Source organism: Wolffia australiana, chromosome 1 (genome assembly GCF_029677425.1).
Source record: "Wolffia australiana isolate 7733 chromosome 1, ASM2967742v1".
Classification (NCBI taxonomy): Eukaryota; Viridiplantae; Streptophyta; class Magnoliopsida; order Alismatales; family Araceae; genus Wolffia; species Wolffia australiana.
This window is the reverse complement of record NC_135835.1, coordinates 17,368,668-17,384,219: the sequence shown is the minus strand read 5'-3', so window position 1 is coordinate 17,384,219 and position 15,552 is coordinate 17,368,668. Positions and strand designations below refer to the sequence as shown.

The 15,552-nt window shown below is 40.5% G+C and overlaps 2 protein-coding genes and 1 pseudogene across 2 annotated transcripts; 2 read left to right on the top strand and 1 right to left on the bottom strand.

Moving 5' to 3' along the window:
- Nucleotides 1-736: 736 nt before the first annotated feature.
- On the bottom strand, nucleotides 737-2,648 carry LOC144709086 (heme oxygenase-like, multi-helical). The gene is made up of 4 exons (XM_078582493.1): nucleotides 2,578-2,648; nucleotides 2,347-2,519; nucleotides 1,581-1,798; nucleotides 737-1,140 (listed from the first exon to the last, which is right to left on the bottom strand). Exons 1-4 carry the CDS (start codon nucleotides 2,603-2,605, stop codon nucleotides 825-827), a joined length of 735 nt encoding a protein of 244 aa, XP_078438619.1. The 5' UTR covers nucleotides 2,606-2,648; the 3' UTR covers nucleotides 737-824.
- A 3,241-nt stretch (nucleotides 2,649-5,889) lies between these two features.
- LOC144704517 (uncharacterized) lies at nucleotides 5,890-6,881 on the top strand (annotated as a pseudogene).
- A 1,919-nt stretch (nucleotides 6,882-8,800) lies between these two features.
- Nucleotides 8,801-15,123, top strand: LOC144709079 (Prolyl oligopeptidase family protein). Its single transcript, XM_078582485.1, has 16 exons — nucleotides 8,801-9,097; nucleotides 9,205-9,418; nucleotides 9,504-9,614; nucleotides 9,718-9,763; nucleotides 9,840-9,949; nucleotides 10,057-10,560; nucleotides 10,719-10,847; nucleotides 10,925-11,230; nucleotides 11,307-11,765; nucleotides 12,491-12,556; nucleotides 12,724-12,784; nucleotides 13,158-13,307; nucleotides 13,394-13,531; nucleotides 13,618-13,914; nucleotides 14,049-14,118; nucleotides 14,806-15,123. Exons 1-14 carry the CDS (start codon nucleotides 8,878-8,880, stop codon nucleotides 13,906-13,908), a joined length of 2,805 nt encoding a protein of 934 aa, XP_078438611.1. The 5' UTR covers nucleotides 8,801-8,877; the 3' UTR covers nucleotides 13,909-13,914; nucleotides 14,049-14,118; nucleotides 14,806-15,123.
- The last annotated feature ends 429 nt before the right edge of the window (nucleotides 15,124-15,552 follow it).

Below are 15,552 nucleotides of genomic sequence, written 5' to 3'. Positions count from 1 at the left end.
CTCAAGCAATCAATGTACAGACTGTTCAATTCAATCACATATGATTATTTAGAGTCTAGATAAAGCAGGAGAGTCTTTTGTCCGTGGAGAAGAATGATGTTAGATTAAAGGTAGACATGTGAGAATAAGTACATAACATATCAGCTGATTGTCCTCAGTCACTGGGATTGGGACCTAGAGTCAATGAAGAAGTTAGTACCTGGAGTGCACAACACATTGTGAGTAGTCACAAACCTGAAATAAAACACATCTTCAACTGCTTTCAAGCTTGATCCATGTATGGAGTGGAGGAGGCAAGTGCCAATGCAGAGTCAAGTTTGTCAAAAAATTCATAGAATTGGGGATGCAAGTGTTCACATGGAGGGAACTTCCCTTCAGGAGAGAAAGGTTATGTAATTTCAAGTCAAAGACTTAAATTACTAATACGTTGATGCAACATCACATGCCTAATAACTAACATGAACCCATGAAAAGCTTAGCCACAAATCAATGACTAATAATACTTTTCGAGCGAATAATGATGCAGCAACATATCCAAGGCTACGGGACATGGAATTTTCGTATTTCAAAAATCTAGGACCTTGTGTTTATATCGGTTAAACATCCACGAGTATATGTGCTACATCTCATCTCTAGCAGACAAAGAATATAAATTATTTTCTCAATATATTTATCTAATAAAAAATCTGTTATTCTACGCATAATCCAAAATGGCTGTTTTGTGGGGGATAGTCAGTTTCCCAAACTTTCTGAAGTAATATTTGTCCCAAAAAATTATTCATGGTTTGGAAAAGAAGTCAAACTAATATTTTAAGCAAAAAATATTAACAATTCAAGCCGCTCATATCCCAGAAGTTGACTTCTAGCTGCAGAACTCTTTGGAAAACAGCCTCTGCATTGAGAAGAGAAATATCCTGTGCCTTGTCTAAGCACCTCTCAGCTATTCTCCTGAGTGAGGCACAGTAGATCTTGAAACTGGGGCTGCCCCATCTTAGGCAGGTCTCCAGTAGCTCCGGTGGAGTCTTTGAACCTGTTCCTAAACACAGAGAGAAGCTCTCCTGGTACACAGTTTCCATAGTCCAGAAGGCCACCATTGCCATGGCATAGTTGACCTCTGGTTCTTCCAGACCCTTAAGAAACCTAAAACCACAATTAGCATCTCACGCAAGAAAAAATGAATGATATTCAAGATAAAATTCATAAAATTAGAACTGTTTCTGTAGGATGAAATGCTACATACACATTGAGGAAATCTACGTAGTAAATCCAACATACAAGTTAAAAAATGTAATGATCACTTGTTGACTGAGTGGTGCTAAAAGAATACCCCACATTAGTGTCCACGAACGGATTACTGCCGTGTCAAAAAATAGTAAATGTCATGGATGAAGCATGAACATATTCCTAAATTTGGCCCATAATGTGCTATAATAAATCATTTCTTTTTAGCTTTAACAAGTATTTTAAAAATAGTATGGTTTGATACTTTTGGATGGACGGATGACGTGTCACGTGCCGTCCAAAACACTATACCACATCACATAACATTGAGGCCATGAGAGTTTTTAGAATTTAGTTACCTGCAGTACTCCTGGGTCGCACTTAGGGGGATAATATTCCCCAAGAGTAGATCCCATTTTGCGGCTTCGGTCTTGAACCACCTCAGCTCCTCATGGAGCGCAGCCATGCCGCCTAGGATAATCTCCACGTCTTCTTCCTCGTTTGATTCCCTGCTGGCCTTAAGCAGAAGGCTAGCCACAAAGGGCACAAATGCCCTCACAAATATATAATCTTGTTCCTGTTCATCACATTCGAGAGAAAAAATGAAGGTCATGGTCAAAAAATAAAATCACTCCTCCCCAAATTCAAATTCACATAGCCCAGAGAGAAGCACCAAGAATTGAGAACTTAGATTGAAATTGACTTTTTGGTAATCCATTTTCTCCCCTAATGAAAAATGTTTGACAAGAGGGTCTGATTCTGTAGCAATCAGGTCAACACAATGCATGTTATAACAAAAAAGACAAGCCAGCTATCTTTAAATCTGGGCCCCAAACGATTAAAAAGAAAATCCGTTATATTGAGAGACAACAGAAATTAGGTCTAGAAAAATGCATTAATTCAGCCAGAGATGGGACAATAAAGAACCATTTTAATGGTAGACCAAAAAATTGAATGGACTGAAATATAATACGATGACTACAATGGACTAGAAGCTATAAAAAAATGAACAAATGAACCAATTATGGAGAATGTTCAAGCTTTGAGCACTAAGGATCAAACTTCCTTCACGCAACTGAAAACAATATATGAAGTAAAATCGGACTCGGAATTTTTTTTACCCACCAGCCATCGTTTGAAAGAGGACACATCAATCGTCCCATCGCGAATGTTGAGGATAAATGGATGAGCCGTCGCCCGATCATACATCCCCCGGTGCTCGTCGATCCACCCTGCGAGAAACTCTTGACCGCGGCCGGCCTTCGTTGAATCTGATCCGTCCATTTTCCTCGCTCCCCCTACATAGAACATCAACGCTGATCTATCGGTTAACGAGTCGCCAACAAGCTTCCTCACCCTCGAGCTGCTGATCGCCACCTGCCATGACGAGCTCGCGATCTTGCTCTACTTTCCAAGTTCTAACGAGTATGAAGGTGAAGGTAACCCAACAATAATTCTAGTAATTAGTTGCCCAACGAAAATTATAAATACAGTTGACGATGACGGACTGTTCTTTCAGTCATCCGTTCAGAGGATTCATTGTCGTCTCAATCATCGTCATTCAGTCATCAGAATAGTTGCAGATCGTCCGGGACGTGGACGATGGACTCGACAGGACAAAGATTGTCCTGTCCGACGTCCGGAATCAGTGCAGGGACGATGACGGGACAGTTTTTTCGTCCGAGACCTCCGGACAGGACGATTTTTTTGACCCGTACGGATGAAAAAACCGTCCCGTCCGCCTCCTTGCGCTACTATAGTTCAGGATCGTCCAGGACATGGACGGGACGAGACAAAGATTGGCCCGTCTGACGTCCGGAATCAGTGTAGGGACGTTGACGGGATGTTTTTTCGTCTGAGACCTCTAGGCGAGACAGTTTTTTCATCCAAGTGGACAAAAACCATCCCGTTCTGAGGTCTCGGGATGAATTTCCGTCCCGATTTTCATCCAACCTCGCGGACTGGACGATTTTTTTGTCCTGGGACGAAAAAACCGTCCCGTCTGCGTCCCTGCACTATATAGTCATCAGTCCCATGCAAGGGGGATTACATGGCCTGCACTTGTACTCACTCTCTCTTCTTCATTTGGTAGGACCCACCTAGCGAAGCACGATGCATCCAATTGCATTGAGGGCCCATGACGTGCCAGCCATTTGCTCCCGATGCATCCTCATCCCGACGGTCATTGTGAGTGGTGAACTACGTGGGATGTACTTAGTGATGGGAACCCCCTTATGACATATGAGGCCTACTTAGTGATATAGATATGACTATTGTATGCCTTTTCTTCCTTTAGTGTGTGTGGGTGTGCGGGGTCTGTGTGTATATTGTAGACGTGATAGTCCTATTCTTTTTGTGCGAATTGTTCGTTCCGTTCGGTTTTCCGAACAGAACAGAAACGAATTTGCACAGAAAATCGCACAGACCTGTGTGCGGTTTGGATTGTGCGAATTGTGTGAATTTTTTATTTAGTTTTTAAAAAAGACGAGACACGATTTTTCCCTACTCCCTCGTACTCTCGTAGTTGTCGATCTCTCTGTCTCCCAGATAGACATGGTCGTTCTGTTCTGTTCGTTTAAAACAAAAAAAAAAATTCGCACAAAAGAACCGCACCGGGCCTTGTTCTTTGTTCTGTTATTTTTCTTTTTCAAAAACGAACAAAATTCGCACATTTGCACGAATTCGCACATTCATACAAAATTAGACTAAAATTGGCAAAAAACAAAAAGAAGGACCACACAAGGGTCTGTGCGATGTTCTGTTCGAATTCGTTTTTTTTCTGTCTGGAAAACCGAATAGAACGAACAATTCGCACAAAGTCGCACAAAAAGAATAGAACGACCATGTCTACTCCCAGACTCCCATTCCCCTCTCTCTTTGTCTCTCTACTGTGTCGCGGCCGTCAGTCTCGCTGCTCCAACCGCCAGATCAGTTCCGTCCCGTCGCATGACTTGATCAAGCTTGTCCAAGCGACGTCCGCTCTCCGCCGTCCGTTCGAGCGATTGGTGGTGGAGCAATCTGAATTGTGTAAATAAAAGTTTTCGTGGAGCAATCTGAATCGTCCGTTCTATAATTTATATTCTCTCTCTTCCCTTCCATAGACAGGCGTCAAGGTGTTTATCAGAGAATCATCAAATTCCTCAAAAATTGGTATTTTTTAAAAGAATGACAGAACCTATGATTGGACATGTTCATCTGAGTCACACTAAAAAAATTATGGAATCAGAAAACGAACATAATGGCTATCATTATGTTCGTATTCTGATTCCCTAATTTTGAAGGAGCTACCAAAACTTTTGTTTTGATATACCAATCGGAGCGAAGGCCCAAGAATGGTCTACCACTTGCATCGGGTGGTGCACGTGCGGATTCAAATAAATTAAGGCGGACTTGAAGTCTATAAATATTGAGGAGGAGTCATTTCCAGACTCAAGAAATCAGTTTACAAATAGACTCTCTATCAAGAGACAGGTCAATGCGGCCATATCTCTTCATTCTTTGTCATTTCATTTGATCTTCACTGGACCATTGGTTGTTCATTGTATTCTACAGTGGTGACATACCACCAAATTCCAGTTTGTTGTATGATTACCAAGAATACGAGTCTATTTGACTAACGTCCAACACTTCGACTCTACATACAAAGTGCGGTGTAGATCACCACACTTTTCTCATTAATATTTATAGTGAGCGCAGGACTTGGGGTCAGAGAAAATAGTGCGTAAGTTCAACGGAGTCGTTCTATTCGTACGAGAAGTGTCTACACTGGTCGTCCAAAGGAAGAACTGGAAGAAGATTGACTCGCACTGTCATAACATTATTTAGATTAAACGATAAAAGTTTGGTGAACCGTTGAACTTAGGAAAAGGGGAGATTTTTTGGCTAACTAAAAGTTTCATAATCATAAATCAATCATATTAAATATCTTGTGTTCTACATATCAATCATTTTAACATCCATTTTTATTTCTACCCATTGACATCCTATCGATTTATCTATTTAGTATTATGTCCGTACGTTCAGAAATTCACTTAGATTTGCTTTCATGCTTCATGATGTATTGTTTTATTTTAATGATTTTTGCATTGATGGTAAGGAGTTTTATGGATTCCCAACTATGTTCAGCTCTTATGTCTATATTTTTTAAAAAATATGTTTTATTGATTTCGGATGGTCACGTCTGGGCTAGAATCCAACAAGAACAGAGGAGCTCCTTGTTGAGCTTTCGCGCACTAATATTATTGTGTGATCGGAATTGCATGAATTATGTTTCGTCTGTCTGACGAGTCCCATGTAAAGAAGAAGCCGTTAAACCAGAAACCACTTGTCCCATTCAATCCAGGGATTTCTCTTTGATCATCCAGCAGGAAAGGTTAACTTCATGTAGATTTTTTACATGACTTTGCATTAATGAATTCTCTAAATTATACCCTGTAATCAAAGTTCAACTCTTTGTTCTTGGCGAGTAATTCAGCAACAATACTCGAATTTCTCAAATGGTGGCTGGGGAACCACAATAGTGAATGGTGCTGCCAAATCAAAGTTTTGTTTCAGCTCAAAAAACCGTCTCTTGCATACTCTTTGTTACTAACCATATGATTATCGAGTCGACCAAATTCGACTTCGATCCCCAAATTTATTTATTTTCCTTAATTATTTTTCAGGATAATGGCTGTTAGGCTTGGGCTATTATTTCTTCTTTTCCTGACCATTAAGTTTATCAACGCCGACGTCAAAGGCGTACAAAATTTGGCTATCTCCGATAAAATTTCATCTAACATCTATTTCTCACCAGAATTTCACAGGCAAGTATCATCATTCGACGTGATATCATAATAATATTTCCGCTGAACAAATTGCAGTTTCTCTGGAAGGCAAAGCGAAAAACGATAATCTCTTCACACTATGCGAAGAGTATGCATCTCAAGCATTGGACTATTTCAACTCCAACAAGACCCAAGAAGAGATCATTGAGAGGCTGAACCATGCTTGCTCTCAGTTGCATCATTTGAAGAGCAGGTTCTCCAATAATCTAATATTTCATGTGGTAATCAAAACTTTATTGAAATAATTTTTTATTATTCTCTTTCCAAAGTGCATTTTACTGGTGGACTACTACACCCCCCTCTTCTTCGTGGAAGTCGGCTCAGTCCAGCTAAAAGCGTTCTGCAAACAGGTAGATCTTTGTGGAGCCCAGATGGCTGTTCCGATAACTAAGGGAGAGGACATCTGCTCTACTTGCTAGCGGACCATCATAGAAGTTTTTACCAAGTTAAAGGACCCTGAGACACAGGTCCACTTCAGAATCAGAAATAATGAAGTTAAATATTACCTAAACTTACTCAAGTCTAATTTAAATTTATCATGGGTTAAGCTGGATATAATCCAAGTGCTTCTGAAGGCATGCAACAAGGTGGAACAGTACAAGCAGCAGGTTTGCGCTCTGCAGTGACATTATTTTATTCTGAAATTTGTTTGTCGTGAGGTTCTTATAGTTTTTTAATTATTTATTAGTGCAAGATGCTTGTTTTCGAGTATGGGCCGCTGATCCTGGTCAACGCTGAGAAGTTTCTGGGGACGACGGATCTCTGTGTGGCTATTCGCGCTCGCTGGTCGTCAAACGCGGAGATCGCTTCTCAGTGAGATTGTGGAACACTAATAATAAGACACTCATGTTTATACAAATGTGTATTTCATACTTTGGTAAATCAGACGTGTATATGTCAAATTGCGTCTTCATTTTTACCTTCAATCTTATAAACATTTTTCCCCAGTGAATTAGTGTGAATTATGCAAATTCAGTGCAATTTTGTAGCAGTTTGTACAGATTTTAATAATTGTGCGGATTTTGACGCATTGTGCGAATTCTGTTCTCTTTGTGCAAATTTTGTTTGGACTGTGTAAATTGCTCTAATTGTGCAAATTTTGTTCAGATTGTGAGAATTTTACCACATGCACAAATTTTGTACGAATTGTGCAAAATTTGTTCGGATTGTGAAAATTGTTCGAACATCTGTTCTTATTTTCGCACAAAAAGAGAACAGAACAACGAACAGGGCCTTGTGCAGTTCTTTTGTGCGAATTTTTTGTTCATTTTAAATGAATAGAACATAACACCCATGTCTAGTTTATTGGGATATTTATGCTTACCCCGTGTCTACAAACTGTTGTAAAATTAAACCTTAACACATATAAATTCCCGTGGCGGCACCATCTCACTCTAATCCCCTCTTTTGCTTTCCATTATCCCTCAGTCATTCTCCATCATCAACCATCAATCAAATGATGACTAAAGACTAATGACTTTGTACAATCATCCGTCCACTAGGGCGGCATATGATGTATGCTGGATGCCGACGTAACTGACAATGATCCATTACAAAGTCCCTTTGTAAGATCTTAAATGTGGGCTCTCATATATCATACTTTCATCAATGGTTTTTGTATTTTTAGTCATCCCATCAAATGTGATTTTATAAGAATTGGGTTTAAGGCATTATTCGCTATACTGTGGTGTATAAATGTGTAGAAACAAAGTTAGTTTCATAATGATAATGGGTAGTTCTGTAAATATGAAATGTACATGTGTGTCTATATACCGTCAAGTCCCCTATTTGCCTTTGAGGAACAAGTCTCCACTGATGTGATTTAGAAGATCCACCCCCGTCCATCTCATAAGATGGATTTTGGTATTCGGAATAGAACAGAACTGAAGCCTCCATGACTCTCGTTATAGAGCTGTTCACTAATGAAAACTGATGACGTTTTCGAACGGACGGAATGGGACTGAATGGACTTTCCTTCCGTTATCCTTCTGTTGAATTTTTTTTGTCATTTTTGTCATTCGTCACGGATTTGTCATCGTCATTAGACCGACATTTGTCCGTCCCATCACTCGTCCATTGAAAAAATGAAACAGAACGGACGTTCAGATGACGGAACATTCGTCGGCTTTTCTGCCGGCTGCTTGTGGACCTTCTCCTCTGCCGGCCAGGCGGCGCTGCCGCATCTCCTCCACAGCCTGCACCGTCCCGCCCCCCTCTCTTTCAATGGACGAGTGACGCCAGTGGCCACTCCGGTAGAGCTCGTCCCCCCACCCCCCCTTCCTCTCCATCTTTTCTCTTGCTCTCTCTTCTCTCTTCATCTTCTCTCTTGCTCTCCCCGTCCTCCGCTCTCTATCCTCTCTCTCTCTCTCTACCTTCTCCCTTCTCTTCGTATCTCTGCGCCAGCGACCTCTCTCTACCCAGATCCAAAGGACGACCCGAGAAAGCTGTGATCTTGGCAAAGACGACGCTGAGCCTCTGAAGCCTTCCTCCATCCGGCTCTCCTCCGCCCCGCCGTTCCTCTTCCTCTCTTCCTCCTTCGTCATCAGAAAAAAGTCATCCGTCATTTTCGTCATCCGTCATTCGTCACGGACGACGAATGACTAATGACGAATAGCCCTCCGTTAGGTCTTCCGTCCGTCACTCTAGACGATAACGGATGACGAAATGTTATCCGTCATCCAGCTCTACCTGTTCGTCATCGGGTACCGTGGCCACAAACGGTTAGTTAAGGTTTATATATAAATGCAGTGCTTTTTGCTGCCATTGGGCAGTGGGTTGGCTCCCAATCTGATCTTGTCGTCAGCTTATGAACATTAACGGCTGGTGAAGAATGCTGCTCAGAGTTTCTCACCGATTCTCGATTCTTCATCCGAAGCTCGGCGCCGTCTTCCACCCCCGATCGTCGCCGCGGTTGCGCCGAGCAAATCACTCTCTTCCGATGTCAGCTCGTCTTCGTTGCCTCGCTTCTTTGATCGGTCCAGCCGCTGAAAACGATGGCTCCGCTCCCAACGGATTTCTACCCCCAACCCCCTCTACGAACGAAGAAGAAGGTTCGATTTAACCTGGATTGCTCGAATCTTGAAGCAATTCTCGTTTTTTTGGGCTAATTTTTTGATATTTTACTCCGGATTGGATGGTTTTGTGATTTTTTTTTCAGATTTGACGCTTGCGGGAGGATACCGCTTCCCGCCGAAGGAAATTAGAGACATTGTCGATGCGCCGCCGGTTCCGGCGCTATCGTTTTCGCCTCTGAGAGATAAAATCTTGTTCCTAAAACGTCGCGCGCTTCCCCCGCTGTCGGATTTCGCTAAACCGGAGGAAAAGCTTGCTGGATTGAGAATTGATGGGAGCTGCCACTCTCGCAGTCGCATGTGAGCTGCCGGATCAATTTGCCTGTTCTTGTGTTCTTGAAACATTGGGAAATAATTCTGGGTCAATTTATTTTTTTCTCTTTAGGTCGTTCTATACTGGGATTGTGATTCACAAGCTGGAGCAAGATGGATCGTTGGGCCCTGAGATGGAGGTGCACGGATTTCCTGAAGGCTCTAAAATCAACTTTATTAGCTGGTAATCTCATCATCCGAGAGTTTTTCTTCATCAAACTTGCGTGCTTATATTTTAACATACCTGGGTAATTAACATGTAAGAATCAAATCTTGATCTAATACAGGTCAAGTGATGGCCGGCACTTGTCCTTCAGCATCCGAGGCGACGAGGTAATTAATCACTTGACAGAGATATCTCGAGATCAAACATTGCTAATATCATTTAACTTTTAATTCAATAAATTAGGATGGGGCTGATGGCAACAAACTGAAGCTCTGGGTCGCGGACACTGAAACAGGAAAGGCCAGGCCTTTGTTTCAATCTCCAAATATCTACCTAAACACTATTTTTGACAAGTGGGTATTTTCTTTTCTATGATTTTTATGGTTTCTATGATTTCTATGACAAGTGGGTATTATCAATGTGTTCCTCAACTAAATGGCCCTGTTTGCTTTCCTTGCAGCTACGTTTGGGTTGATAATTCTACTTTATTAGTGTGTACAATTACCAATTCTCTTGGGAAGCCGCCGAAGAAGCCGTTGGTTCCGTCTGGTCCCAAGATCCAATCCAACGAAGGACAGAACATCATCCAATTAAGAACATTCCAAGATCTTCTGAAAGATGAATACGACGCTAATCTATTCGATTACTACGCCACTAGCCAGCTTGTCTTGGTCTCACTCGACGGAGTGGTTAAACCCGTCGGGCCTCCGGCAATTTACACATCGATCGATCCTTCCCCTGATCAGAAATTTATTTTGGTTTCTCAAATTCATCGGCCGTATTCTTTTACTGTTCCCTGCGGAAGATTCCCGAAGAAAGTAGATTTGTGGACTGCAGATGGGAAATTTGTTAGAGAAATCTGTGATCTGCCTCTCGCAGAGGACATCCCGATTACCTCCAACAGCGTGCGAAAGGGGAAGCGTTCGATCAACTGGAGACCCGACAAACCTTCCACTATCTACTGGTTAGGATTTCAGTTCTTTGTTCTGCGCATGATCGCGATTCTTATTTTCTTATTCCGATTTATATCGGAAAGGAAAACAGCGTTTGGTAGGAGAAAAGATCGGTTATGGTGGTTTCTTATGCATTATTTAACATGTTCATCGTGGTGGCTTTCTCCAGGGTTGAAACGCAAGACGGTGGAGATGCAAAGGTTGAAGTTTCTCCACGTGATATAGTTTACACTGAGCCTGCTGAGCTGGCAGATGGCGCAGAGCGAGAGGTCTTATTCAATCTTGATCTTCGCTACGGGTATGTTGCCAAATATTTCTTCTTTATGCAATTTGTGCTCTTGAAATTTACGGTTTCTCATAATTTATTTTTCTCAGTGGCATCTCATGGTGTGACGAATCCCTGGCGCTGGTATATGAATCTTGGTACAAGACAAGAAAAGTAAGAACATGGGTCATCGCTCCGGACAACAAGGAGGTGAAACCACGGATACTGTTCGATAGATCGTCTGAAGACGTCTACTCTGACCCTGGTTCCCCCATGTTGAGGAGAACAGCAGATGGAACCTATGTTATTGCTAAAATTAGAAAAGATAATCATGCAAGTGATGAAACTTACGTCCTTTTAAGTGGAGCTGGTGCGACTCCTCAAGGGAACATCCCGTTTCTCGACTTGTTCAACATGTAAGTCCATTCTCTCCTGTAATTTTTCATTCCGGGAATATTAGTACATTTGAAAAATATTGTTTCTCTTTTCTAGTGATACGGGAGCTAAAGAAAGAATATGGGAGAGTGATAAAGACAAGTATTATGAATCCATTGTAGCATTGATGTGCGATCAGACAGACAGTGATCTACGGCTGGATGAACTGAAAATACTGACGTCCAAGGAATCTAAGAATGAGAATACTCAGTACAATCTACTGACATGGCCAGAGAAGAAGTCTGTCCGGATAACACAGTTCCCACATCCATATCCTCAATTGAAATTGCTGCGAAAAGAATTAATCAAGTACCAGAGGAAGGACGGCGTTCAGCTGACGGCAACCCTTTACTTACCTCCTAATTATGACCCTGAAATTAATGGGCCCCTGCCCTGTTTATTCTGGTCATATCCTGGAGAATTTAAGAGCAAGGAGGCTGCCGGTCAAGTTCGTGGGTCTCCCAATGAGTTTGCTGGGATCGGTCCAACATCGGCCCTTCTTTGGCTCGCAAGAGGGTACTTTTAAAATTTTTCCTAGTCTGACTAAAATGAATTGTAGTTAAGATTTTAATATGATGTTTTCCAGTCTCAGTTTTCTTACTGTCACATTTCTTGGAATTCCGAATTCTAGTTCATATATTCGGGCAGGCCCTGAGTTTTTATTTCAAGAAGACATTTCTTAATTTTATTAAAAAAATGACAGGCCTACATTATTGCTGATCTAGTTTGTTTTATTTTGTTCTAGAGTTGTTGCTTCTGTCGATACCTTTTTGAGGTTTATATTAGTTATCCTCGATTTCTAATTTCTATATGAGATACTCAATAGTCGTTCAGTATTATTTCAATTTCAGGTTTTAAATTTCTATTTCGTGCACAGATTTTTTCCCTATTTTTTTAAATTTGAAGGCTAGTTCATTACTTCTGTTTTTTTGGTTTATGTTAGTGACCAGTATAATGTCTTCCACATGTGATGCCAAATGTGATGGCCCGATACTATGAATTTTTTAATTGTAAGTAAATAATTATTTCGAATTTTTATATTTTCTCTGATAGATAACCAGGTCAAATACTGTAGTTTTAACTATTGCCATCTCATATTTTCAAAACTGCCTCATCATGGCAGTCAACATTTTTCACGAACTTTTGGGAAATTAATTTATACTTTTTCATTTTCATTGTATGGATCTTTTTAGCCAGGTTTTTTTTTGTAAACTGTTTGTCTGCCCTCTTATGTGATGCAGATTTGCGATTTTATCCGGACCAACAATACCTATCATTGGCGAAGGTGATGAAGAAGCGAATGACAGGTGATCACATTTGGATTAAAGCAATGAATTCTGGGTGGAAACATGGTCTTAAATGACTATCACATGAAAGTGCCGTAGGGTTATCAGGATTATATTTGTGGTTTTATTTTATGATGTGTTTTTTTGAATTTTGTCAATTGATTTGACATTGCGAGTCTCTAAATTAGGTACGTGGAACAGTTGGTCTCTAGTGCCGAAGCTGCAGTCGAGGAAGTTGTTCGCAGAGGGGTAAGCTGCCCATTTATCTTTCCTGAAGCTTTACCATCTTAATAAATCATAAACACTAAAAGAACAGGATCTCTTGTACTAGCCGTGCTCAAGAAAAGAATCTGACTATGAAATGATGAAAATAGAAAAGAATGCTGGTCAAAAGTGTCCGATCCTTTTTCAAAATAACCGCAAAATTATATTCACGTTCAGTCCGGGAACAATTCATTAATGTTAAGTTTGCATTGAATTGAATTATTTCAAATTTAATAAAAAATAAAAAATTATGTCATTTTTGTTTTTTTGAGAATCTTCTTTACTCAAAAAACATAAATTATTATAATGCAATTTTTTTTGCTAGTATTGATATTTATCATTGTATATCTTCTATCAGGTTGCTGATCCAAATAAGATTGCTGTCGGAGGCCATTCTTACGGGGCATTCATGACAGCCAACCTTCTTGCACATGCACCACATCTTTTTTGTTGTGGAATTGCTCGTTCTGGAGCTTACAACAGGACACTCACTCCATTCGGTTTTCAGGTAAAAATTTCGTTATTTTTTCTTCTAAAAATGACTTATGAATATTCTCATCAAATGCATCTAACTCTAATCACGTTTGGTGATAGAATGAGGACAGAACACTTTGGGAAGCTACAAACACTTATATTGAGATGAGCCCCTTTATGTTGGCAAATAAAATCAAGAAGCCTCTCCTTCTCATCCATGGCGAGGAGGACAACAATTCGGGGACTCTAACAATGCAGGTGAAGTTTTTTACAAAATTGATTTCGGAGGTTCGTACTTGGAAAAACCTCATCTTTTTTTGTTCTGTTGGTTTATATGATTACAGTCGGAACGATTCTTCAACGCTCTTAAAGGCCATGGTGCGCTGTGCCGGCTAGTACTTCTTCCCTTTGAAAGCCATGGCTACAGTGCGAGGGAGAGCATAATGCATGTTCTTTGGGAATCTGACACGTGGCTTCAGAAGTTCTGTGTCGCCGGCGGTGGTGACAAACTTGGAGATGCTAACTCAGCTAAAACAAATGACAATTGTGAAAGTAAGGTGCTTTCAGCTTCAGGAAGCAGCAAGGAAGGACTTGAGCAGGAAAATCCACAGTCAACGTGGAGATCATCCCTATAAACGGAGGTCAGGCATTCTGCTGAACAGTTCCTTTCATGCCTTACTAACGAAGCTTTTGAAAATCAAGTGGGAAATAGACGGTGGGGATTTCTTCAACCAGTAGCATATTATTCTTATGCTGCTGCGTCCTATTCTTTCAGAATAAAGTTTGGGAAAAAGCTTTGGATTTGGCGAGCTTTATTGGATGCAAGAAACTAAGGGAAAATCAGGGTCAGTACTCGAAAATTTAAATTTGTTTAGCTCTGTTTTATTTGCTGCTTATTATTAGTGGCAGCATTTATTATTGAAAGAGATCTCAATCTAGAATCCAATGAAAAAAAACATAATCTGCTTGCTCCCTACCTCTCTCTCAAGGTCTCTCTTCCACAATAGACGTCTCTTGCATGACGGATGCCCAGACTGCTCTAGAATATCAAAAAATCAATGACAAACCAACGTCCTAATCTTCCAAACAGGCATCATCAAAACCTTTTGCATCAGCAGGAATAAACCTGTTCTTCTCAACTAGTAACTCATTTTATTTCTAGTCCTTTACAAAGTTTACCCAAAATGTTTGTCAAAAGTCTTTGATTACTATAGTGCTTAAAAACTTAGAGTTTAAACCCCTCCCATTCCTCTTCCAAACATAATTTCATAGTATATTCCATCATGAAAATACATGTTATATCAATGCTGAAAAGACATGCGTGGAGTGAGAGATGGGCTCCTACGATGACAGCGTCCTCATAGGAACTGTCTATAATGTGGAGCTCCTATGATGATACTCCACGACGGGGATGAGAACACCCACTTCTCATTCGTGGACCGACACTTGTGGGGAGAAGACTGCTCGTGACGTCCTATGCAAACTTGGTGACCTGCAAATGTATGACTGTTGTTTACATTTCGTTTTTGTAGTTGGCATGGACGAGAGGGATCCGTGTGTAAATTGGGACATTCACGCTCTCAACACGCGTGCAAATTCTATCAAACACAAATTTTACGTGTATGAAATCTTCTGGGTGGCGTTTAAGGCATTGCTGGATCAGCCGTGCCTGGCATTGTGTTTCTTGGGAAAAAAGGTTGCATATACGCAAAGCAGTCATCACATGTGAGGTTTGCTGTAATTGACATGATAGTTATACAGCACTACAACATCTTCATCCAAAGAGGAATGATGAACCTGAAATATTACTACTTATGATGCCAATCTTAATATTTTGATGCATTTTCTAAGTTAGTTGCCTTGAGAAATAAATAAATGAACTAGTCAAGCTTTGTGCAAAACAGTCTGACGTAAGTAAACGAATGACCGTAAATTATGTTGTCGAAAAACTTCTGAGACAAAATCTAGTGAAGTAAGAAACTAGTCCAGGGTTAAATGCATTTAGTTTCTAGTACCTTCATGAAAATAATTGACCTTTGACAGGATGGTCCACAGATGAAACCTGAAAGTTTGGACCTGAAGTTTTTAAGATATGCTTTCTCATCTGTTCTGTGTGATTCATCAGTACGGTAGAGAGGAAGTGACATAAAATTATGGAATATTGTGTATGGTTATTTCCGTATAGAGTTATCTAATTATTATACTGAACACAAGATACTGGGTGAAAAAATTAATTCTTAAAATGAGAATGAATAAATATCTTAGACGGGCACATGATG